General features: G+C 51.0%; 1 protein-coding gene across 3 annotated transcripts in view; it reads left to right on the top strand.

Annotated features, from left to right (window-relative positions):
• The window catches only part of FRMD4A (FERM domain containing 4A), a 233,384-nt gene that overhangs the window by 202,752 nt on the left and 4,637 nt on the right, over positions 1-25,995 (top strand). For 2 of the 3 annotated variants that reach the window (XM_060006260.1, XM_060006259.1), the window contains exons 16-22: positions 666-788; positions 4,372-4,600; positions 6,985-7,041; positions 8,424-8,661; positions 9,451-9,618; positions 11,460-12,328; positions 14,638-14,734. In XM_060006260.1, coding sequence (XP_059862243.1) covers positions 666-788; positions 4,372-4,600; positions 6,985-7,041; positions 8,424-8,661; positions 9,451-9,618; positions 11,460-12,328; positions 14,638-14,734 — 1,781 coding nt within the window. Of the gene's footprint in view, positions 1-665; positions 789-4,371; positions 4,601-6,984; positions 7,042-8,423; positions 8,662-9,450; positions 9,619-11,459; positions 12,329-14,637; positions 14,735-17,017; positions 17,090-25,995 lie in introns of all 3 variants that reach the window. The other variant, XM_060006261.1, reaches the window with a different exon arrangement.

The following is a 25,995-nucleotide window of genomic DNA, read 5'->3' as shown; positions in this document are numbered from 1 at the left end:
AACGCACATACACCAGATTTTTTTTAAGTGGCCTTGTCAGTAATATGGTTTATATTTTGTTTCGACTGAAACTCCTATTTGTACACATTTCATGTCTCTTCAACTCAGCCTGTTCCCTGAGCATCTGGCCAGAGTAGAATAATTATTACTCATTCTCAGTTTCTAGATTATATTATAAGGCCCTTTTCTGGAATTTGCCATATAGATACCACGCTTCCTAAGAAAACTCATTTGAAAGACCCATTTTAAACTCAGCTATTTGGTGCAGTGAGATAAGCACAGAGTTTGGAGCCGGAAAGACCAGAGATCTCGTGTTGCCTCTGCTCTTACTGGCTGTGTGGCCTCAACAGGTTCGTGGTAGACATGCCAGACACGTGTGAAATTAACAAGTGAATGAAATTTGGGTTTTTATGATGAAAATCAGTAGCGATTTTATTTACCCGACAGGAATTTACTTTGGGGAGAATCTTTTCCAAGTGCCTCTGTTCTGGAAAGGAAGGACTATATTCTCCTGCGTTTTTGGAGAAATGAAATTGTATTGCGTAAGATTATGGTTTCGAATCTGTGCATTGAATCTGTGCTTTGAAGTGTGTGTGTATGTCCTAGAAGCCAGTCGTGTGCCCCACTCTGACTCCTTGTCCCCTCGTGCTGTCACACTTCTGCAGGAGCTGACGGGAAAACTGCCCGTGGAGTATCCCCTGGATCCAGGAGAGGAACCACCCATTGTTCGAAGAAGAATCGGGACAGCCTTCAAACTGGACGAGCAGAAAATCCTGCCCAAAGGAGAGGTACGTGCTTCTCTCTGTGGCTGGGTTCTCTTACACCCGCCTCACTTTCCCGTTTGTGAGGGTGCCTCGGGATTCTATAAGGATGTTTCGGGGTTCTGCGAGGATGTTTTGGGGTTCTGTGAGGATGTTTCGGGATGCTATGAGGATGTTTCGGGGTCCTATGAGGATGTTTCGGGATTCTACAAGGATGTTTCGGGATCCTACGAGGATGTTTCGGGATCCTATGAGGATGTTTCGGCATCTTATGAGGATGTTTCGGGGTTCTACGAGGATGTTTAGGGGTTCTGTGAGGATGTTTCGGGATTCTGTGAGGATGTTTCGGGGTTCTACGAGGATGTTTCGGGGTTCTACGAGGATGTTTCGGGATTCTACGAGGATGTTTCGGGGTTCTACGAGGATGTTTCGGGGTTCTATGAGGATGTTTCGGGGTTCTACGAGGATGTATCGGGGTTCTATGAGGATGTTTCCATTCTACCGGATGCCATTTCCTCTCTCCTCCTGAGTTGCTCTCCTTTTACCTTAAGTTCACTGCTTGGTCAGTATGCGGCTCCCATTGGTTGGATTGGCCACCTTGCGTTAATTTGTGAGCATTTTGATTTCTGTGGCGGCTGTGTGTCAACGTCGACAGGCCTGTCGCAAGCAGCAAAGTTAATGGGAGAAGAGTCCATAACACTCACGTGTTCTTCTCCCAGCTCTTTGTCACTGAGAGCCAAGCGTACTGTCTGATCTATGACAGAAAATGACCAAAGAAGAAAGAACACTGAGGGCACGCCAGCAGGTGCAGAGATGCCGCTGGCTGGGGAAAGACAGTCGGGCCTGGCCTCGGTGGTCCTAACCCCACCCGGCTGCTAACATCACTGCCCAAGCCTGAGCAAAATGCTGCGCCTTCCCAAAGCACCCCTCACTTTACCCTCTTTGGACTAAACCTCGGTGGGGGCTGGGACTGGAGAGTTCCGATCTGGGGGCAGGCGAGCCTTGGGTCTCCAGCTGGTTAATAAGTGATCCAGTCTCAAACCAAGAGAAATTCAAGGCCAGGCACACCTCAGGCCCTGGGGGCACGTCCAGGAAATGCCTTTCCAAATTTATTCCGAATACAGTTACTCATTACAATGCTATCGAGCAGAGGGCTGAAAAGGGCAGGAATCGAAGCCAGTGGAGACAGGAATTCAGTGCGTATTTAGTCTTTTTATAAAGTGAGAGGAACCGATGTTCTCACATGACACGTGCAGTGGGTGAGCATGCGGCTGAGTTGAGAGGGGAACACATGTGCCCTGGAGACAGCGGAAGGGGTGGCTCAGTCTCCTGAGATCTGTGATAGCAGGTCCCCATCCCCGGGTGCTGGGAGCACTGTTGGACGCGCCAGAATGCTTCACCCAGCTCTGGAGGCGCTTTTCTCCTCTTCTGTAAAATGAAGTTCGGATCCCTCATTTCTTTGGCTGTCGCTGGGATTAAGAGAGCCAGTGGACGGAAAATATTCAACTCGGCGCTGACACCTGCTGGACGCTCAGTAAACATGAGGAGGTGTTAGAGAAGGCGTGCTGGGCTTGGGGCTGGGCCTGGGACTTTACCGGGGTCAGAACTGGGGTGCAGGCCGGTGGGACTTAGGAAACCATCTGGTGGAGTGTTTTTCAAACCCAGCTGTCATCCGAATTGCCTGGAAGCTTCCAGTCCTCTTGTGCTGGGCAGACACCTGCACTAAAGGATCCGGGGGAGAACCCCCATGTATGAGCGCCACCCGCCTGCACCCCGTGTTCTTCCCAAGGTCCCATCACACCTACTCGTGGTGCCTCCGCCTCCTTCACACTTTACAGTGAAAGATGACTTACGCTCCCTGAGAATCCCGCTGCATCCCTGTCTCCTCACCCGTCCCTGCAGACACCGCTGGGAAATGCCTGTTTCTCCTCGGGATGCCCTTGACGTCCTTGTTCACACGGCAGGCAGCCATCTGCGCAGCTGGGCTGCCAGCCTCGTCCTTGGCTCGGTTTAAGCAGCAAGCGTTTGTCCTGGGCTCCCACAGAACCCCGGGTCGGCGTCTTGGGCCAGGGCTGCCCTGACAGCCGCGAGCAGCTGCGAGCCTTTGTCCTTGGTGACTTGTGTGTCTCAAGGCCCCGGGCAGGAGTCCACCTCGCCACTCTTCTCCAGGGAAGAAACGCAGCGGGCATTTGTGGGAACTGGGGAGTTTATTAGACCCTTAATGTTAATAATGGTTCCTTTAATGCTCACCTCCCGCTCTCACCCCTAGGCCCCCTCCCTTCAGTGCTCAAGAGGAGGTGAAGTCCACCTCAGAGTTTTGTACCTGACGGAGGCACCCAGCCTGGCACGTGGGGCTGAGAGGCGAGGCTGTTGTATCGGCCTGTAATTTGGAAGGTCTCTTGGCCCCAGCGAACTTGGTGATCTGCTCCTCCGCGGTTAAATCCGTTCCTTTTGGGCTTTAGCCAGACCGTGGATCCCCCCAGAGCAAGATGCGTGGTTGGGCTCCGCTGGCCTCGCTGGTCGGCGTTTGAAAAAGGCACCAGCTGAGCCGCAGAGAAGCCACCGCTAATACGCTGGCGCTGCTTTCATCCTTTGGGTCCACCAGGCATCTTCTGGCAGCCGCAGCTGCGGTTCTGCCGGGTCCAAAACTCCCTTTGACGGAATGTTCATCTATGGGTTCCTTTCTGCCAAAGTGAGGGGTAGAGGAGGGGGGGAGGCACACAGGAGAGGAGGGAGTGCCTAAGAGTGGTCCAAGGAGCAGGGGACCCGGCTCCACCACCGGCCGTCCACACTTGGGGCGCGGCCGCTGGTCACCAGTGGGAGTTTTACGTAGAGGCAAGCGTGAGCAGACAGCCGGAGCTTGCGAAAAGAGCTTCCAGAGGACGCGTGAGTGAGTGCGGGCAAGGCCCCGCATGAAGGGCTGAAAATGCGAGAGGCAGGGCTTCCCTGGTGGCTCAGTGGTTGAGAGTCCGCCTGCCGATGCAGGGGACACGGGTTCATGCCCTGGTCCTGGGGGATCCCACGTGCCGCGGAGCGGCTGGGCCCGTGAGCCATGGCCGCTGAGCCTGCGCGTCCGGAGCCTGTTGCTCCGCAACGGGAGAGGCCACATCAGTGAGAGGCCCGCGTACCGCAAAAAAAAAAAAAAAAAAAAACGAAAGGCAGAGGGCGTGTGTGCAGGGGGGCACCCATGGGAGCCCCCTGTTAGCAAACCCACAGCAAAGCGCGACAGAGGCCACTCTGAAAATAGCGCTATCCCCTCTGCCCCAAATGGGAAGGAAACACCAACCCAGTGGGCTCTGGATCTCCAGGAAGGCTGAGTCTTTGAGAGCCTTGCTGGAGACCTTGGAAATGAACCCTAGTGACCCCCAGGCCTGCAACAAGGAAGCTCCCCGCTTCTCAGGGACAGTGCGTGTCTCCAGGATGGAACAGGGGCCGAGGGTCTCAAAAGTGGGCGTGTCCAGGGTCCAGGCTGCCGCGGACCGGAGGGGCGGGCCGCCGCGGGGCGGGGCCGGGTTGGCCTCCAGGGACGGAGGCTGCTGGCCTGGCGCGGGGCAGAAAGACGGGTGTCACCCCGCTCGGCATCCCCCTACGTGTGGTCTGCTTCTCACAGGAGGCCGAGCTGGAACGCCTGGAGCGGGAGTTTGCCATTCAGTCCCAGATTACGGAGGCTGCCCGCCGCCTGGCCAGTGACCCTAACGTCAGCAAAAAACTGAAGAAGCAGAGGAAGACCTCTTACCTGAATGCACTGAAGAAGCTGCAGGAGATTGAAAGCGCAATCAACGAGAACCGCGTCAAGTCTGGGAAGAAACCCACCCAGCGGGCCTCGCTGATCATCGAAGGTCAGTGCCAAGCCCACTCCCCACTGTGGGTGCCGCCCTCCCTCCACCGACCCTCAGAGGACTGGGTCTTCGTCCAAGGCATGAACCGAAAGCCCAGCCCCCTGAGCGACCTTGCAAGCTGCTTAACTACCCTGTGCCTTAATTTTTCCATCCATAAAATGAAACTAGAAAGAAGGGATGACACAAATCAAATGATCATTGTTCCTCTTGATGGCCTCTTGGGAGAACACTCCTCTCAACCCTCACCGGGAGCTGAGTCCGGGGCCAGCCCAGGCTCCCAGGTCCTCAGAGACCTGGTCACCCTACCCAGGTCTGGAAGGAAAGGTGGGTGGCTCAGGTACCCTGAGGCCAGCATCCCCGCAGCCCTCCTCTGTCTCCAGGGGCTCCTGTCCCAATGCTTAAGCTAGGGAGGACTGGACTGCCCCCCTCTGGTGGTCTAGAGCCCCAAACTCTGATCAGAAGGGTTTAGGAGTGGGTGGGGATTATATTCGGTGAACACGAGTAGGAAATACCCCAGAATTCACCACCAACCGTCAAGTCTCTCCAACTATGATCCTTTTTTTTGTTTTTAAGTCAGCAAATTCTTCTTTTAATAGAAGTATAGTTGTGTTGTATCATGCTGTGTTAGTTTCAGGTGTACAGCAAAGTGATTCCCAAGAGAATAGATACGTGTATTCTTTTTCAGGTGCTTATAGGTTATTACAGGATAATTTAATATAGTTCCCTGAATACAGCTTATTTTTTACCAAATTCTTTTAAATATATATCAAGTCTTCTTTCATAGTTTATACACATTTAAAATATTTTTGCTCCAGGAAGACAGAAAGTAGACGAGAGGTTACCAGGGGGTGCTGGGAGAGGGGAACAGGGAGTTACTGCTTCATGGGGACGGAGTTTCAGTTTGGGAAGATGACAGAAGTTCTGGAGGTGGATGGAGGTGACGGCTGCACAACGATGTGAATGTACTTGATGCCACCGAACTGTACAGTAAAAATGGCTAAAACGGTCAATTGTACATTATGTGTATTTTACCACCGTTACATATATTGATATATTTTGCTGCAACCTAAAAATGTGGGCATCCTGGGGGAGGGATGATTTACTGGTGACTCCAAGATGCTAGTCAAGGTCGTGTCTCCTAATTGTTCACAGTTCATCAAGCGATATGAATAAGGCGAATTCCTAGTTAAAAGTGAGAGGGATCATAAAAAAAAATCCTTCTGCTCTAGGTAATTTGGAATAACTATCCTTCCCCACCTCGCCCCTTTGTCACTGGCCAAGACTTTGTCACTTTCCCTAACAGAGCTGCATTCAGCCAGCCCTCCTCTGTCTAATGCCTCTTGGGACCTCCTTCTGCCCCCTTGAAGGGACTTGGCGGGGGGGGGGGGGTCCCAGCACTGTGGAAACGTCAGCAAGGCTGACAGAGCCTGGGAAGGGCACCGGAGGGACGGAGGTCCTGCTGGTCGACCACAAAAGAGCGTGGTTTGCTGGCCATTCGGTGAGGACGGCCGGCAGAGTCTGTAAATCGCTCTGACCAGCTTGGTCCCATCTATGCCCGCAGCCGTTCGTTTTTAACCGCTCAAGGATGTACCTTCCCCATTTTGCTGCCTCCTTGAAATAACGTTTCATCACACGACGCGCCCACTTCAATTGGAGGAGTGATTCATGTTCTTCCTCGCCTTAGCCTGGTTTGTTACTTGAAGAGAGAAAACATTAAGCTTGGAATCTAAAGACCCGGCACCTTTTGCTGACTTAGCCAGGAGAGCAGCGCAGCCTCAGACAAACCACGCCTCCCTAGACGTCCCTCAGTTTCCCCAGCTGTTACAGGGGGAGGATTCCCTTTGTGTCTCCATCTGGGTGTGTTCTCATGGTTAATTGCATAGTGTCTATGAGAATAGGCTTTGGAGAGAGAAGCTGTATTTATTTAGAAGCTTGTTTTCTCTGCTGATTCAAGAAGTTTATTGAGAAGCCATTTACTGCCACAGGAGCCAAGCCAAGCTCCTCGCCCTAGTTCCGCTCGCTTGTGTAGAACAAACGGCAGTTCACCTCCTCGGATTGAGTCAGAACACGCCCTGAGATGGGCTGGGGCGATGACGTGGCTCGGCCAGGCCAGGTGGCCCTTATATCGGATATGAAACTGCTGAGCGTTGCTGTCGCCAATGAAACAAAGACCGGGCACATTGCAGTGTCGGGGATGGGGGGTGAGTCATGACCCACCACAGGGACTGTCAAAAGAAATGCCCAACAGCATTTTGACTGTGTTTCATGGTTATTTTTTCTGAGAGAGGAGGGTATGGGATGGCGGGAAACCCACTCTTTTCACAGACAGGGCTTTGTCTAAGGGATGTGCTCACCTCATAGACTTTTGCTTTTTGTCTTCTCAGATGGAAATATTGCCAGTGAAGACAGTTCCCTGTCAGATGCCCTAGTTCTAGAAGATGGTAGGTTGTCTGTTTCCTGCTTGAGAACTCGGAACTGGGATTAAGCTGTGTGTAGTGTGGGACAGCCCAGTGGAAAGCCAGGAGCCAGACCAACATGGTGCCGGCTTCCCTGTGATACTTTCATTTCCCATTGGTCGTCTGTTTGGCTGAGAGAGGGTGGGAGCTACAGAAACACACGTCTGTTGGAATTTTGTTATGTCCTGTGGCCCGGAGGTAAGATTTAAGGTGATCGTGAATGGTGTTCTACATTTTTAGTGGCCAAAACCACATTTTAACCTGAACAGACAATTTAAACACCACGCATAGTTTCCTTTGGAGTATTTATAATTTCTGGAGGAAAGAGGTGGCCATTGGTTTGGGTCACAAAGATTGAAACCTGCTAGCAGAGCCTGGGGGCAGGCAGAAGCAAACACGCCTCCGCACCTTCCCGAGAAACAGTGAAAGTGAAGGGGAGATGTCCCTTTACACGCCTGCTCAGGCCTAGGAAACTGTCTTCTTGTCTCCCATTGACCTCTAAAACCCTAGTGATTCTCAGAATCTTTTCCTGGGAAATTCTTACAAAAACAGAAGTGACCCGTCCCCTCCCCCCAGCCCATCATCACCACCACCACACAGCGGGGAAGAAGGGATTCCAAACCCAGAAGCATCTCTGAGAAGGTTCCCATGGATTTAAACCCAACCTGGGGAGGTCAAGGCATTAATGACGTGGAGATCTGTTGAGTGGCAGTTACATTTTTTGCCCTTTAGGGAAACCTCAGGCGGGCAGTGTAAGTGGCGATTCAGACAGAGAACATGAAAGATCTGCGTGGCTCCTAGCCATCATAATAACTGCAAGGATAATAATCACTGACGCTGATGTGGGGAACGGCTGGCGGGGTATTTACCCAGTTGTCTCGGCCCCGCTATTTGCCATCAGATTGTCATATTTTAATTCATTACACTGGTGGGAGGAAAGGACAGGCCTGCAGGGGAGCAGGGGGCATGATTTGAATATCAGAGATCCAGCCTGTGGCCTCTGTGGGCCCCAGTCTCTGCAGGGGAGGAAACGGGAACGTTTGAGGGAGACTCCTCTGTAACGGGGGAGGTATAGATTGTCATTAGCTGAGGTCGATGCATCGCCTGTGATCAGCTTCCTCCCCATGTGTCAGACCCCCGACCTCCCAAGGGGCATTGTTGCTTCACATGGGCCCCAACTCCCATCGCAGGCTTGCTCCTGCCAGGGGCTCTTTCCTTACTGATCTGAGGGTAAAAGAGTGAAATTGTAGCACGTGCCCGCTGACGGCTGATGTCTGGGCGGAGCTGGGGTAGGGCGGTGGCGTCTGGTGGGGGGGTAGGCGGGAAGGATGACCCTTGCTCACTTCCTCTCTTTCCTCTTTGTGCAGAAGACTCTCAGGTCACCAGCACACTGTCCCCCTTACAGTCCCCTCACAAAGGGCTCCCTCCTCGGCCACCGTCGCACAACCGGCCGCCCCCTCCGCAGTCCCTGGAGGGACTCAGGCAGATGCACTATCACCGCAACGACTATGACAAGTCGCCCATAAAGCCCAAAATGTGGAGCGAGTCCTCATTAGATGAGCCTTACGAGAAGGTCAAGAAGCGTTCCTCCCACAGTCACTCCAGGTGAGCTGGGCCGGGAAGGCCACACGAGGCCACTGTCCACGCTTGGACAGACTCCCAGAGCTGTCCTAAGTAGCATCCGCAAGCCACCGATCCCCACCGCCCTGGGTGCGCCTCCCTGGCGCTGCCTTTCAGCAGGGCTGCGCCACAGCGCCCTCTGCTGCTGACATGCTCGAGGTGCAGATTCGTCCTTCCCAGGGAAACGGGGGTCTGGGCTCCCAATCCACGCGTTGAATGTCGTTAGATTCCATGGGAATTAATGAATTAGGAAATCTTAGGCAGCAGTACTCCGAAGTGGCAAATGAGAGAGTCCACTCGTTAAGAATCCCAGAGTGGGTCAGAATCCTGAATTATCAGCCAAGAGAATTCTGGAGCCGGACAGCTGTAACCTTAGCTGTGTATCAGCAGCTCATTACTCAGCTGACGTGGGAGAGAGGGGTTTGCGAAAGCGTTTTTGGACTGCTGCTCTGTTCTTCTCCTTTCCTTTCATTATGTCCTATGACGCTCCCAGTGGGTACCCAGACAGGTAAATATCTCTTAGAAAACAGAAACTGTGGTTCAGGGGAGGGGCTCCGCAGAACAGTCACACTGCCTGTCCCGGAGAAGGCTGGTGAGGGTCTTCATCGCACATTGCTCTGGGCGTCAGGGAAGAGGACTCACCCACTTCTGGGGGAGTCCCGGGCAAGCTTCCCGACACCGAGATTGAAGGCCCAAGGCCATACATAGTCAGCGACCCTCGAGAAGGTGCAGCTCTGTCTGGCAGTGACCAGCGTGGCCTCCTCTGCTTTGCAGTAGCCACAAGCGCTTCCCCAGCACGGGGAGCTGCGCTGAAGCGGGAGGGGGAGGCAGCTCCCTGCAGACCAGCCCCATCCGCAGCCTCCCGCCCTGGAACTCGCAGTGCAGCATGCCGTCCACACCCGACCTCCGAGTCCGGAGTCCCCACTACGTGCATTCCACGAGGTGAGTCCACCCATCTCCCTCCCTAGACCACACCTGCCTTTGTAGAATTTTGGCATTGTTGGACCCACGCTGGCCCAGATAAGCCGAGAGCTGGAGTCAGGACTGAACCAGCGAGGTAGGTTCTTCTTTAAGTGAACCAGAATCAAGAACTGAGCTGGCAGCCGGAAGCCCGTGGGAGCCAAGAGACACGTTATATCCCACTGTCCACGCCCAGTGGGTACCGGGAGTCGGACGGATAATCCCCTGGAGACAGTGGGCATGGAAGGAGCTTTCCTAAGCCACAGAAGTGGAGGCCGGAACGGCTCCCCAGGTTAGCAGGGAAGAGCACCAGGGCCAGAACAACCTCGCCCTGGTGGGGTGATCTTTACTGGACAGTCCTCATGTATCCTTGACTTCCTTTAATGCCCCAAGGTGTAAATTCATTCAAGAGCAAAAGGAACAGGCAAACGTGAGGCTTCGGTGAATCACACCTTCCTCTCCTAAAAAGAGGCAAAACCAAAGTCATCACTCCATTTTCTCTATAACTTTAAAATCCATAGGGACTGCAGCTCAAAGGACAGATGGTGTGATCTTCTCTAAGTGGTGAACCATTTATGTAGGGTACGACTGAGCTCTCCAGGCAAGAGTCTCTTGTCCATTCATTCTCTCATTCACTCATTCATGCAACAGATATTTATCAAGTGCCTATATGTACCAGGTACTATTCTTGGGCATAGAGCCGTGGACAAAACAGACCACGCTGTGCCCTCATCAGACTGACGTTTTAGTAGGAAGAGAGTCACAGTAAAGAAATAAGTCAGTGGTGATAAGTACTGAGAAGGAAAATGAACAGGGCAAGTGAGTGAAGGGAGAGACCATTTAAAGGAGAGCATCGGCGAAGGCTTATCTAATAGGGTGACGTTTGAGCAGAGACCTGGATGGAGGGGGGTAGCAAGCTCTAAGGATATTCAGGGAACAGCAGGGTCAAGGCCCCAGACACAGGCCTGCACTCAGCATGTTCCAGGAGGCCGGTGTGGCCAGAACAAAGTGATGGAGCGGGGTGGGACCAGAGAGGAAACTGAGGCCCGAGTCAAGGAGGGCCATACAGTGGGCACTTCGCAGTCTACCCTGAGTGACAGCCCTGGGAATCGCCTCTTCCTGTACTTGGTCAACCCAGCCACGGTGAATTTCTGTGGAGTCCTTGTACTCTGCCCCCCGCCATATTGATGGACATTTATCTTGTGGCTGCAATGAGCAGAATGGATTGTAAACAAAGGAGTGGAGAGGTAAGTATTTGCATCCGTCATTGTTAAGGGTTCCATGTGCCACCAACCTTCCGTTTTAGACAAGTGTTCATGGGGAAATGGAAATCTGTCCAGTACTCATAATAGTACTGGGTGGAACCATGATTGCTTCTGCCGGGCTGTTTCTTGACCTACAAAAATGGGCATTTCATCTGGCTTAACATAATACCAGAACGGGGATGATCTTGGTTCGCTGTGTCTATAGAACCTCTTTCCACCTTTAAAAGAAAAAAAAAAAAAAAAAACCTGGCTATTGGCATACTTTTTTCAGAAGCCCTTACGTGGGCACTTTGTCCCCATCGCCCAATCACGGCGGAGGCCCGGCTCTCCTCCGGGGATCAGCGTCCGCTCCCGGCTGGTCTTCACCTGGGAGGGGTGGGAAGCACCTGGATCCCCAGGGTCCCCGCCCTTAGACTCGCTCTCCTAGATGCGCGTTTGCGGGAGGCTCTGGGCCTTGCGGCCTCGCGCTCTTTCCGAGTCCGACGATCGGAGCATCGCAGAGCCGCCAGCCCCTCCCCCAGGCGCCCCCAGACCCAGCGCGCCGTGGTCTCCCCGCAGGTCGGTGGACCTCAGCCCCACGCGGCTGCACAGCCTCGCCCTGCACTTTCGGCACCGGAGCTCCAGCTTGGAGTCCCAGGGCAAGCTCCTGGGCTCGGAGAACGACACGGGGAGCCCCGACTTCTACACGCCACGGACTCGCAGCAGCAACGGCTCGGACCCCATGGACGACTGCTCGTCGTGCACCAGCCACTCGAGCTCAGAGCACTACTACCCGGCGCAGATGAATGCCAACTACTCCACGCTGGCCGAGGACTCGCCGTCCAAGGCGCGCGCGCGGCAGCGGCAGCGGCAACGGGCGGCGGGCGCGCTGGGCGCGGCAAACTCGGGCAGCATGCCCAACCTGGCGGCGCGCGGCGGCGGCCACGGCCACGGCGTCTACCTGCACAGCCAGAGCCAGCCCAGCTCGCAGTACCGCATCAAGGAGTACCCGCTGTACGTGGAGGGCGGCGCCACGCCCGTGGTGGTGCGCAGCCTGGAGAGCGACCAGGAGGGCCACTACAGCGTCAAGGCGCAGTTCAAGACCTCCAACTCGTACACGGCCGGCGGCCTGTTCCGGGAGAGCTGGCGCGGCGGCGACGAGGGCGACGCGGGCCGCCTGACGCCGTCGCGCTCGCAGATCCTGCGGACTCCGTCGCTGGGCCGCGACGGCGGCGCCCACGACAAGGGCGCGGGCCGCGCCGCCGTCTCGGACGAGCTGCGCCAGTGGTACCAGCGCTCGAGCGCCTCGCACAAGGAGCACAGCCGCCTGTCGCACGCCAGCTCCGCCTCCTCGGACGGCGGCTCCCAGTACAGCGCCTCCTCCCAGAGCACCTTCGTGGCGCACAGCAGGGTCACCAGGATGCCCCAGATGTGCAAGGCCACGTCAGGTGAGGAGGGGCGGACGGCTCGGCGCGCACCTGGTCGGTATGGAGGTGAACTGGTGGGGATTGAAGGTTTTCTTAGAGCAGGCAGGAAGAAGAGATGGTTAATTCTAGAAACCTAGCTGTCAGGTGTGTGAGACCTTCCTTCCCCTCCTTCCTCATCCCTCCCGCTCGAGCCTAGGTTTTGCCGCGTGAGGCAGACCTGGGAAGGGGTGGGGCAGCGCATCCTAAGCCCCGCCCCAGCCCAGCGGACTGCGCGCACCGCCGTCTCCCATATCAGCTTCCTGAGTAGGGGTGCAGACCATCCCCGCAGCCACTTGTCCTTGTAAGGACGGAGATCCAAGCAGTGGGTGAAGTCCGTGTCTTTCAGGGTTTATCCAGTCAAAGGTGCGCCTTTACCCTGGTGAAGGGGGCGACAGTAGTAGGTGAGAGGCAGCAGTGGGTTAGAGACCTGAGCGGTACCCTTGCAGGGGAGAGGAACACTTGAAGCCCTGAGATTTGGCCAGTGTCTCCCCCAGGTGGCACAGACCGGCTACAGAATGAAGTGGCGAGCTCTGCTTGTGACTTCCCCTGGTGACTTCCCGGAAAACTCGAGACTGCTCCTCGAGATCTCGTTTCACTGATGTTATGTTCTGACCAAAGTAATGTTTGTAAAGTGCTTCTGATGCCCCGTTGTTACATCTTAAAGTTTTCATCATCAGAGGAAGGGTTACCGCATATCCTTGTACTCAGGGCGTCGAGCAGTACCGAATCAAGTGAAACATGGAAGAAACCCGTTCTCTCCCTTAAGTTAATCCCCTTCCCACTCCGTCTCCAGGAAAGAATAACGATGATAAAAAAAAAAAAGTGTCCAGCAGTCTCCACGTCCCTGCGGGGTTTTCGGCTCCAGCAGACGCTCACTCATTTATATATCTTAGCACCCACAAAGAGGGGAGATTGTGCGGTGATGAGACTTGATCGGAGCGCCTTTCTAGTTGGTAGATGGGATGCTGCCCGATCATGAATCGCCTGATAAAAGCCAATTAAAAAGAGACTGCATCACACTGACTGTAGGAAAGTAAGTGGGAGAGGATTCTGAGACATAATGAAAAATGATTTTTAAAGTATCAGGATAAAATGAGAGCAGCAAATGGAAGGAAGTCCAAGTCAGGATTTGACTTGCGACTGGAAAGAAGGTTAAGGGTGGGCAGAAATCCAGGGAAGGGAGAGTGATCTTATAGACAGAAAATGGGGGGGGGGTTCCTCTTTGGGGGACTGAAGGAGATTCTTGGGGCCTGGGGAGAATAGGGCGAAAAGGAAGGACCGGCCGGCTGCCCGGGTGTGCCAGCTCACAGGGCTTCTGCAACTTCTCCCCAGACTCCCAGTGACTCGTTTATCATGTCATTGCCAAATGTCAGGTTGCAGAGACAGGAATAAATGCGGTTCACGCAAGCGCGGGAGAGCCGTGGACTGCAAGGTCCGAGAACCTTCTCCAGATCCCTGTCATCTGTAAAACCAGCCCAGTGAATTATGCCATCAGCTTCCTAGGAGGAGTTTGAGAATAATGAATGTATTATGTGTATCATTTAAAGACCATGGTCCCCTGTAGCCCTATTAGGAGAAGCTGAGGTTGGACAGGTCAGGAGTATTTATGTTCTGTTGCAACTGTAGCACTTGTCTAGTAGATCTGCTTTACCTTAAAAGATTCGGTCAATCTTCTGGAACGTATTTTAGACTAAGCATCCTAATGAAAAAGATTGCATTCCCAAGGAAGCAGAGGGACGCATTTAAGTAGGATTTACTTCCTACTGAGTTTTCCCAACTAAATAAATCCTGCCCACATCAGTAAGCTCCACGTGGTCGGGTTTGGATGAGCTTTGAAAAGCCCTGCCCCATTGGAAGGGTCCTGACATGGTAAATTACAAGCCTAAAACGGCAGAGACCACAAGCTCAGACAACCTTTCTGGAGGTTCTCTGTTCGTAATAAAGAACAGTTTTAACATTGGGGCCGTATCTGGAAACGCCCTGTGCAGAGAAACAGGTCCTCCCTGCGCTAGGCCAGCCCAGGCCCCCCTCCGAGGACAGTGGGGACTGTCGCCATCCCTGTGGCCACTTCCCAGCGGCAAAGCGGGGACCTAGGACCCCAAGCGAGCTTGACTCAGAATGGAGCTGCACAGCTGGGGGGAGAAAACGTCATTGGCCAAACGTGGGGAGAGGAGAGGGGTGGACGTTTTCCCATGGGACCCTGCCACGGGGCCACAGGTAGCATCTCTGGAAAGAAGCTCCTTTACTGTCCCGTGTCTGACCTGTGTCTCTTCTGCGCCACCTACACGCAGCTGCCTTACCTCAAAGCCAGAGAAGCTCAACGCCGTCCAGTGAAGTTGGAGCGACGCCCCCCGGCAGCCCTCACCACATCCTAACCTGGCGGACCGGGTGAGTTCCCCCTTCAGACCTCCGACCCTCCCTTCCTGGTTAGCAGTGATCCTCCGCGTTCTTCGTCAGTTAGAGCATAGCAGGTGTAAGATCCTAGTGACAGAGGGTTTATCGGCAGGAGAGTGAGGTACTGGAAAACCGGGAACGGCGTACAGCGCTGGGAACTTCTTCCTCTCCCGAGAAGCCCCAGGCACTGCTGTTACCTTCCACCCCCTCCTTTCCGGCGCCTTCCCTTTATTCGGGTGAATTCTCTCTACTCTCCTTCAAAGTTGGTGATGGTCCTCAAAATGTGGAGGGAGCCCAGTGTGTTTCTTTGGCCAGAATTCCAGACAGCACTGGACTTGGGTTGCGATCACCCCAGGCCAGCCAAGGAGAGATTCAGGAACCCACCCACACCCACCCCCGGCCTGAGCCCCAGCCTGCTGCTCTGCATGCTTGGCAGTGTGTCCACTGTCTTGGTGTCAGGATGCTTCTTAAGGAAAAAAAAAAGCAGAAGGCTCAGATTCTGTCTCAGTCCCGGCCAAGCCCTTGTTCAAAACAGTCGGGTACCTTGAGACCCTGAAGAGGTGGCCCACAGTAAATGAAACCAAAACTCGGCTCCTCTTTCAGCTTTAAATGTAGGCAGAGAACACCACATAGCACAGTAAACCTCATGGACACTTAGGATGTTTTCATGTACAGAAGAGTCCGGTAGATACACGCGACCTGCCTCCTGCTCCCCTCACCATCCCCGCCTCTTCCGTTGCTCCTAAGACGTGGACTCTTAAGTGGATGTTCCATTCTATCATTATCCATTGGCTAAAGGAATAAGAGGTCCCTTTATCCAGCTTTATTCAGCTTCTCGTTTGCTGGGGCATCCGTGGGGATGTCTGGGAAACTCTGACAGCTGTGAGTTACACCAGAGGGAAACTACAGGACCCGAACCGGCCCCTCCTTTCAGGCTCTGTTCTCGGCAGACACGTTTTGTTGCTGCAGATTTATCTCTAGCGATTTTAAACCAGGCTTTAATTCAGCCTTAGTATTTGACAGAAGGGGAGCTCGTATTTATTGAGTGATTGCTGTGTACTCAAAGGCTGGAAGCTTCTGCTAACATAGCTGAGCTCATATAATCCTCACTGCAATCCTGCAAGGGAAGTGCCCAGATTTTTTTAGTTTTATAGATGAGGCTCAGAGAAAATCAGTGTCTTCCCAATGTCGCACAGCTGGACGGTGCTGGACTTTCAGCCCTGCACTCCGTGGGCCCACCCCGAAGCCTCGTCTTTTTCCACCCAGCCAGTGGTTCTTAAAACGTGGTACCCCAGACCAGCAACATAAACATCTCCTGGGGTCCTGTTAGAAATGCACCTGTCGGACCCATCCGTGACCCACTGAATCAGAAACTCGGGGTGGCGCCCGGCGGTCTGTGTGTTAGCGCCCTCCAGGGGATGCTGAGGCACTTAGGTTTGACCATCCATCACCGACCCACCGCACGCTGCCCCTTACGCTCTCGAATTAACAGACCCTGCGGTCCCAACTGCCGGTGTTCTGTGTCCACTCCCACTGCCTGGCTGTTGGGCAGCAGGTACCCCTATCCTTATTACACACCCTTCTAACACTGCCTTACGTACCATCCACACCCCAGCTCTAGCTCGTGTGGTCAGGCAGCTGCTGCAGGGCTTAGGGCCCAAGAGTTTCAAGAAGACAGATTCATAGAAAGAATGACAGGTCTTCTGTGTCTGTGGTACCTCCACTGGCTAACCCATGTCACTCCGGATAAGGACCTTCAGATTTCAGGCTGTCTTTCTGGCTCCTCCAAATTTTCTGGATCACACCCAGTCTCACCTGATCTCAATACATGACTGTTACTTGACGGACAGCAGGCTTTGGAACTTATGAGCACCTGCCTTTCCCCTGGAGTGGATCTGGGAACATGCCCATGTTTGATCACACACAGCTAGTGAGGATTCGAGACCAATTTGAAACAAAAAGGAATTCTGGTCCTTAAACTCTTTTATCAGATTGAGTTGAATTATCATTAACGAACAATACCTGTTCTCTGTGATGTGATAATAAGAAATGGGTCAAAAGTGCCAAAGCCTGGCTGCCTTCCTAACAAAACTAAAGAGGCCTGTGACGCCCGCGAGGGGGCTGAAGGCTGTGCACGGCCTGTGTTACGTGTCACTAGCGCTTGGGTGCGTAGTCAGCTGGGCCTTCCAGTGCATTAATAAGCTACTCATCGTGTCTGTGTCAGCTCCTCTCTTTAACCTGACCTCTCTTCTCTTCCTTCTGCTTTCCTTGGTTCAGAGAAGCAACAGAAAACTCGCCCATTATGGATGGGTCTGAGTCTCCAACTCACCAAAGTACTGATGAATAGAGGTATCGTAAGGGCATGTTTCATTCTTACAGCCTTCCCCCTTCACTGTTCATGAGTCTGTGATCTCAGATGTGCTGCATCTGTGTTGCCTTTGGCCGTATGTATCATAATTTCCAGAAGGAAACATCCGAGTGGTGTGGAAGCCGTTATTTTCATGTCTTATTTCTAGATACATGTGGAAGTCGATGTTTATATGTTTTTTACATCAGGTGTGTGTGTGTTAGGTATCCCCACTGCTACTTCCCAGAACAGACCACAGAGTATGTTTTAGACTTCCCCAGGCTCTTCGTACGTGCAGATACCGGTAGAAGCTTTTACGGGTACTTTTAGTACTCAACGTTGGTTGAAAAGAACAGCAGCATGCGGTTTATATCTCAAGGCGCCAAGGGCAGACTGAGCTCATCCAGAACCACCTGGTCACCCACCATGTCATCCCAGTGTTCTTGAGTGACGGCTGTGCACTCTACCAAGTGCCGTAGGGCCCTGCTTTCCAAACTGTGATCCACCGACGAGCGGCACCCTCATCATCACCCAGGAGCCTGTTAGGAGGTAGACTCCTGGACATACTGAAATCGAATCTGCATTTTAACAGGATCCCTGGGTGAATCAAATGCACGCTGGAATTTGCAAAGCCCTGCTACAGCGGGCATAGAAACACGAACACCTGGTCTGGTTCCTGTCCTCAGGGGGAGACAAGGTATTGAAATTAAGAGCATTTCAAGGGTTAACTAAAAAGGATACCATTCAGAAGTGGCTAAAAAAAAAAAGTGGTAAGTTTATTCAATCAAAAAATGATTCTTGCAGCACTTACGTATTAAATACCCTGAGACTTTAAACAAAATGCTAAAAGGTTTCCAAGGGGAGAGGGATCCCTTCCAAGGCCCGGGGTGCGAGGAGGGGGTCTCGAAGGGTGGAGGCCAGTTCAAGGGCGAAAGCAGCACAGATGCAGAAACAAGCAGGGGTGTCTGGGGAACAGCGGAGTGTCATTTTGCTGTAGAGAAAGAGCGAGACTTCGGCCTGAAAAGTAGGGTAGGACAAGATCCTGACCCAAAGTGGGGAGACGTGAACAATTTTTACTGCAAGTGCCCTGAGCTGGCAGATGGGGGATTCGGAAAACAGGGGCTGAGCCTTTGAGAGGAAGATGGTGTTAAAAGAATTCAACTGAGTATATCTGAAAGAGCTTACTGGCTTTATTTCAGTGATTCATGAATCAGGCAGCCTCCGGTCCGGCAGATAGAAAGGAGCTGTACACAACGAAAGACATGCAGGCAGAAAGGAGCGGGAACAAGGAAGTTACACCAGGTGAAAAAGCGGGTTGGTTGTAGCCCAGTCGCTCTCCGTTAGGGGACGGCAGGGGTCTGTCGGGCAGACGTGCTGATCCGGCGAGTCCCGATTTGACTGGTTAAAGACTCCTTTCTGGGGGAGCTGAAACTATAAAGTTAAGTCTCGGTTTGGTGATATGGAACCTAGCCTAAGTGACTTCATTTTGAGTCTGCTGTCTTGTTTTTAACAATTACCCCCTTTCATCAGACTCTGAGCCTAATTAAGAGAAGTGATCCAAGTTTAAGGCATTAGCGCTACTCCCAGCTATGGCTGTGGAGTTCTTACCAGGTTTTTTTTTGCTGAATCGGTGTGGTCTTCACAGGTCACGGCACTGGGTTCATGGTCTTTCAGTCGGTCATTCTCTTTGTTCCTTTTCTGATGTTCTGTTCTGAGGGAGATCATTTGCTTGGTAGCTAGCGGCTGCAAAGTTGCATTTAAAGCTTTTGCGAGAATACAGCACACTACGGCGACTGCTGTAGTATTATAAGCAGAATAATCCCCAAAGAAAGATCCCGTGGGCTGGTTTGTTGGCCTAAGAGAGTGACTGGTTTGTTCAGTAGTCTCACCTTCCCCAGCAGTGTTGATCCAGGTGCAGCAGGCGGTGCTGGTCACAGCACAGGCATCTCCTTGTTCAGCTGAAGGATAATCAACCAGAGGCTTCTCTTATTTTCAAGAACAACTCTGGCCAGAGAGTCTAGGGATTTTCATTGGGCAGCTGTTGCTTTACCAGCAGATTCTGGAATCTTCAAGAGGTAAGGAGAGATTCCTGGTCGTGCCCTCATTTGTATCAGCTCCTGGCCGGCGGAGTAGGGCTGCACCAAAGGAAGCAGATTTTGAACCACTGAATGCTTCCCGGTAATTCCCGTTTCCATCTGTGGCTCGGGCCCCAAAAGGTGACAGCCGTGGAGGCCAGTACACCTGAAGGGTCTGTAGACAGCACAGGTGGTTTTATTCTCTTTCCCTTGCCTCGCATCCCTTTCTTTGTACAGAGCCTGGATGCAGGGTTCCCCGGGGTGTTAACCAGAGACAAGGAAGTAGATCCCCAGGGTTAGGGAGTGGGACACAACAGAAAGGTGGGCTGGCTGTTTGGTCCAGAGAAACGGAGGCATTGAAATCAGGGAGCAGTCTGTGATGGACAGAACAGTGTAATCACTGGCATCGTGATAATTCAGAGTCTTTGAGGTTAGATTTAGCCCGCTTTGCAATGGCCTTAGATATGTGAACAGTGGCATTATCTTTCCAGGCCAGAGCAAAGCAAAAAAGATGGACAGCAAGAATCATAAAAACCTTCACAGTGTGAGAATTAGGAAAAGGACGGTCAGAGAGGGAAGGCAGAATGGAAAGGCAGACACGCTCTTGGTCTGACATGCTGGGAGGAAGCAGTCTGTCTGTCTGTCTCGATGGTGGCTGGTCAGTTTGATTGGTTTGAGGGCTGCAGCTTTTTTGCACGGGACCGGAAGTCAGGTGGAGCCTTCATCAGGTGTGAAATACGTACCCAAGGTTTGGCCCCTTGTGATGTGGCAGCCATGTGGTGGTCAAGAGTTCTTGGTAGGTTCCTTGCCATGAATCTCACTTTTGCAAAAGCGTCAGAGTAAAACAATAACTGTCTGTCAATGACAAAAGAACTTAAAAATGCCCAGTGCTAAAGATCTGATGAGAGTTCATTATAATGGAATTGACAAGGAAATTTGGTTATTTCTGTGATTGACAGACAATATTTTAAGATAACCAGAATTATGACTGATAACCTTATACCAAGACATATCAGATTTCTAGGAATTTCACACAATTTCTAGAACACTTAATTATATTAAGTGTTATTAAAATACAAATAACCCAAGAAGATTTATCATCACTTAGTTGGCAACGCTTCCCATGTAACTGAACAATAAACCTAAGCAGTGTAACATCTTCAGAAGGTAAGAGACAAATCCTCTGAAATCTGATTTAGAACATGGGGGCACAAATGTACTACGGTGTACAAGGCATTTGTGTCAGACAGGGCAAGGAGAGTTATGATCGGAGAAAGGTAAAAATAAGGCACTGAGAGACCGGGCTGCAAAAGTTTAACACTGTAGCTGACATCGAAGGGACTTCAGCTGTTGCTTAAGGTGGCACCAAGGATGATTGATAGATTTGGAAAATCAGGTTACAGGAAGGACCGGGGAGTCTCCAACCTTACAGACAGATCGGAGTTTTAAATGACAAATACAGCGTCTGAAAGGTTACCTCGCTTGGCAATTGCCTGGAAGACACGGGCAACCCGGAGAGAAAACAGATAAGTGGAGGAGTCTGGTTAACTTCCCCTATCATGATTTCCACAGTGAAGAGAACAGTGGCGGAAATCAAGTTAAGTTACACAGGCCTGGCCCGTTGTCTTGGGATAGCTGTCTATCTATGTCCGAGGTTGTCTGCTTCTGGTGCCGGGAGATCTTAAGTGTGAGATCACCTGTGGCTTTGCTGGTTCATTCTGGTCCTGTTACTCCTTCCAGGTGGGCCGGATGCCTTCAAATTTAGCTGTGCAGGAACTGGCGAGCAGTACCAGAAAAGATCCTTTCCAAGGAGGGAAGCAGGAGTCCTTTAGTTGGTGTCTTTTCCAGTGGCTGTATTCTCCAGGAAGTAGGTCATGAGGGGTGTCAGTGTCAGGCTGTAATACGCTTTTTAACCTGTAGGAGGAATAGAGAATAGGTGACTAGCCATTTTTTTAATAGGTCCTGTTGGGCAATTTGAGGGTCACAGTATGGAGACTGAAGCAGATGCATGGGTCTGCCAGGTACTGTTTCCTCGGGAGTGAGCTTAGGTTTTTCAAAAGGCAAGGACCTTAGATGCAAAAGGACCAGTGACAGCACCTTGGTCAAAGTCTCAGGAAATTTTCCTAATTGGGTTTTAATGATGTCATTAGTCTTTTCTCCGAGTCCTGAATGCAGCCTGTATAGCCTAAGAAGGACTCTCCAGGGTTCTCGGATTACCTGGCCAGTAAAATGAGTTCCTCAGTCACTATGCAGAAATGATGGGGGTGCCCCATATAGGGATGACGTTTTGAAGTAATTTCTTTGCTACAAAAGAGGCAGTTGCTTATCAACAGGAAAAAACTTCTACCCAGTGAGAAATTTGTTCCTGTGTTCTTAACAATTCTGTTTAGATTAGTCATGAAAATTTCTCGAGGCATTAAACAGCTAGCCAACATCTTAAGTTCTCTTCCTTGGTGACAAATTTTGTAACAGAGATTAACGTGAACTTATTTGACTAATAAACCCAGGTAGAATAAAAGTTGTACATATGCACTATATTTAACATACCTACTTTAATTAAACCAACAAACTTAAGTTAGCTTTTGTTTACTAAAGATTTTTCCTAGATCATGCGAACTTGAAAAACATTTGGGTTAAGTTTCTGTATTTCAGAGTTTTAGAATACTTAATTTGATAATCGCTTATTTTGCTTTAAGCCAATTAAATATGCTCTTTTGCAAATTAATTTTGGCAATACCAGAGGTAGAAAAACATTACAAACATACAATGTACATAGATAAACATACAGACAGATGCAGAGATCGTAAAGCTTTTGTTTTAAAATTTTACCTATGAGACAGGTACAATAATGCAAAACTTACTAGTTTATAGAAGAACACTTTTATCCAAATCCTGTTTCTGGAAGTTGGAGTAAGGTAGGGTTACCTGCTCAGATGGCTAACGCTTTTCATTACTATTTGTGGAGAAGACACTTAAGGTTTTTCATTCACCTAAGCTCCAAATAGCCTTCCCCATCTTTTTTTCCTTCTGGTGAGAATTACCTGCCTGAAGTAATTACCTGCCTGAAGTTTGTGTTTCTAAGAGCTGGCCTAGGTAAGAATTCTCGGAGGAGACCAGGTGGAACATTCACAACTCAAAGGCACAGGAGAAAAAATGGAACTTCGTCCAGGAAGGACTTTTCTTTCTTAAATCCAGGTATTTTACAATGTCTGCAAGCCTGTTGAGATGAAGAAGGGATGTCTGGGGATTGACAGAAAGGACAGGTGAGCTTTGAACTGCCTCTAGAGCTGCATCTCTGTGCTTGTAAAGACTAGGTCTGTAAGACAAGGACAGTCGGGGAATTGGGTTGCAACGTGAATGACATCGTAGCCCATCCAACTACATTATCTTCTATTTGCTTCTTTAGATCAGAGAGAAGATCTTCAACTAAGATGGAATTCAAGAGATTCCTACACTCTAGATTTAGAGCTTTGTCTTTGGAATGTTTTTCTTTCCCTCTGGGTACATAGCTTCATTTTGACTTAGGGGACAAAGCCTTTAAAAAGTTCCTAACGGGCTCTGTATATCAGCGTCCAGCAGTTTGGCCAACTTCTGACCATAGAGCTACTTAAACAATCCTTTTAAATATCTTGTCAGGGGGACAAACAGTAAATATTCCTGGCCCTATTGAAAGACCCCATGAATGCAAGAGGCATTCCCAATGAGGGTGCAAAGGACACCACTCTCCCAAGCTCCAGAGCCACTCCCAAAGATGACCAAAAGAAGGAAAGACTTAGTTCCCCTGAGGGGTGGGCACTAATCCACCAATGTAAGGTGCAACTTACGTTCCTGTTATATCTGCCCAACCTGACGGTCGCCGAGCCAAGTTCTCAGCACACAAAATGAGACAAACAAGAAGGCAACAGCTGTCCCTGGGAGAGAAAAGATCAACCAATGGGTCTGGATTTGGAAAGGAAGGGACATGAACGTTTTACCTTTCTCTCAACTGGGCACTGCAAACAGAGATTCAGGAGAGCTGACTCTGGTCAGAATTCTCACCCCTTCCAGCTTCTGCCAGATTTACCAGGATCCCGTCTGCAGGCTCTGGAACAACTGGGGTTTAGAGAGTATAGCTCCACTAATCTACCAGAATTTGGCAAGGTTTTCCATTAATTTTAGTTTCCCCTTGGCTGTTGAAGGGAATAACTGGTAGCAGTTACAGGAGAATCCATGGAGTCCCATCAACCCTGGGAGAGCCCAAATGGGGGTCCTTCTTTGAGGGCAGATAGGGGGTGTTCGTAAGGCCACCAACTTGATGACCTTGTTTACAGTCACGCAGTCTCTTCAAAGTGGGGAGACAGTGCAGACGGAGGAGAGTATAATGAGGCAAGGTGGAGAGAGGGGAGAGTAGGAGTTAACATCAGTCTTACAGTCTTATTTTGGGCATCTCTTGTATCTTTGTTTTATTATCCTTTTGCAATGAATCTTTCAGTGAAGCTATTTGGGAAGTTTGAAGCCTTCTGGAGGCTTCCTCACGCCAATTAAAATAGGTATCCCATTCCACTTGTTTGATTTGGGAGCCTTTGCTTTCAGATGCACTTCTAAAGTGAACAATCTTGGCTAACTGGAACATTCCTCATGGTGACCATTGCCATTTTAGTTTGTCTTCAGTAAGATTGGTCCTTGTGTATGCAGACAGACCAAAAAAATTTTTAACACGGAAGTGCTGTGGGTGGTTCCTAAGGCCGGGGTGGGGGGCACCCTTAAAGCATTTAGATGAGTGGGATCCCATTTGCGGAGTTTTTCCTAGAATGAAGAAAATATTCTCTATAGCCTAAGGCGTGAGCTTAGGGCTGGGACTTGGGTTTTGTTTGACAGTTTACCTTTCACAGGATACTTCTCTGTCCTGGTGGACAGCCTTTGCCCATGACCGGGGTCTCATTACATGGACTTTTCCTGCAGGTGGCCAGTGACCTGTTGTGACCCTTGCTTGGCTGTGACCACCCTATCCTTACCCGGGAGCCTTGGGCTTTGGAGACAGTTGTCTCTCGTTAGGTGTTTGACCCATGCCCTCCAATTTTTGTTTTAGTTTTGCTCTCAGGAAAACTACACGTTTGAATGTGAACCAAGTGCATTCTAATTCAGAAACCAAAAGGGTACTCACCAGAAGGACAATGTGTCCTTGCCCAAGTCCTGAATCAAGTCGGACAGACCAACCACAAGGAGGGAGCCTGAAATCAGAAGTCGCCTTCGGATCCCATGGCTGCCACCCCTGTCCAAAAAACAAGTTCAAGTTTAAAGATCTTGTTGGCTTCATTCATCAAGTTGCAACCCAGTTCCTTATGGAATTAGAAACTGTCCTTGTCTTACAAACCTAGTCCTTACAAGAACAGAAATGCAGCTCTAGAAGCAATTCAAAGCCTACCTATCCTTTTTCTTATCAATCCCCAAACATCCCTTCTTCACCTCAGAAGGCTTGCAGACATTGTAAAAGACTGGATTTAGGAAAGTAAAGTCCTTCTTGGAGGAACTCTCATTCTTTTCCTGTGCTTTTGAGTTGTGAATATTCCACCTGGTCTCCTCCAGGAACTCTTACCTAGGCCAGCTCTTAGAAACGCAAACTTCAGGGAGATAATTCTTACCAGAAGGAAAAAAGAAAAGCAAGGCTCTTTGGAACTTAGGTGAATGAAAAACCTTAAGTGTCTTCTCCACACTGAGCATGTAACCTTCATTGAGTCCAGCTTCCAGAAACAGGATTTGGATTCTACTGTTCTTTTTACAAACTAGCGGGTTTTGCATGGTCGCACCGGCCTCATGGCTGCAGGCAGCACGGAGCTTGCGTGCTCTCTCCATCTCTGCCTCTACTTCCTGTTCCTGGCGGTCACATCCTCGGGAGGAAGTGGACAGCCCTGTAGTGTGAAAGCTGCTTGGCCTTGCTCGGGCATTTGCCCATCTCTGACCAGTGACGGGTTAGAGGACTCTAACTGGCCCCCCCCGGGCCACTTGGCCACCCTCAGTGAGGGTAGGGCAGACACCCTGGTGGGAACCACCACCAGGACGACGCAGAGTTAGGGAGGGACTGTCCCCCAATGAACAGCGTATGTCCACCGTGGGATCCAACCACCTTTTGCCACGAAAAGACTCTCAATCCCTCAGGCACGATGGCACAGGTCAGTTTTATCAGGGTGGAGAGAGAGTTTGCAGGGTGGGTAGGACGGAATCAGCTACTTACCACTGGAAGACAGTGACAGACGGGCAGGGCCAGTTCCGGAATTAGGGCCTCGATGTTACTTTGCTTCTGAAGCCACCTTTAAGTGTATTAACCCCAGTATATATTTCAGGGGTTCCAGGCACAGGACTCTCTTTAAAGGCCATGGTATGCTCACAGAGGCCTTGGGTTTTCCAGCGTTGATGGGTTTTTTAAAAGCCAGATGAGAAACCTTCACGAAATCCAGAATGCCTTCATCCACTTGTTCCTAGAGAAATCAGCGAATCAAACAGAAAAATGGCGATGATGGCTTATTCTCAGTCATAAACTGGTTCACGAGGTTGTCCTGAAGACGCTCTTGAAACCTGCTTTCCTTTGAGTCTCTTCCTGCCACCCGTCCCCAGCCATAACCGTAGCACAGGGCATGGGGAGATCAGCGGCAGGGGAGGAAATCATCTTCTGACATTTATGGAAAGTCCTGATGCTGTTTCCAGATAGGTATTTCTACCCCCAAAACGGCGTGTGCTCTGGGGAGGCCAAACTTGAAAACCCAGCTTGAACAAACCCACACCTACTAACTCAGAGGCACAGACCCGTGTCCCTCACAGGAATGCTATTCCAAAAACCGAAGGCTGTGGTTAAAGGC

Source organism: Delphinus delphis, chromosome 2 (genome assembly GCF_949987515.2).
Source record: "Delphinus delphis chromosome 2, mDelDel1.2, whole genome shotgun sequence".
Lineage (NCBI taxonomy): Eukaryota > Metazoa > Chordata > Mammalia > Artiodactyla > Delphinidae > Delphinus > Delphinus delphis.
The sequence above is the reverse complement of the archived record's forward strand: the minus strand, read 5'-3'. Positions and strand labels throughout refer to the sequence as shown.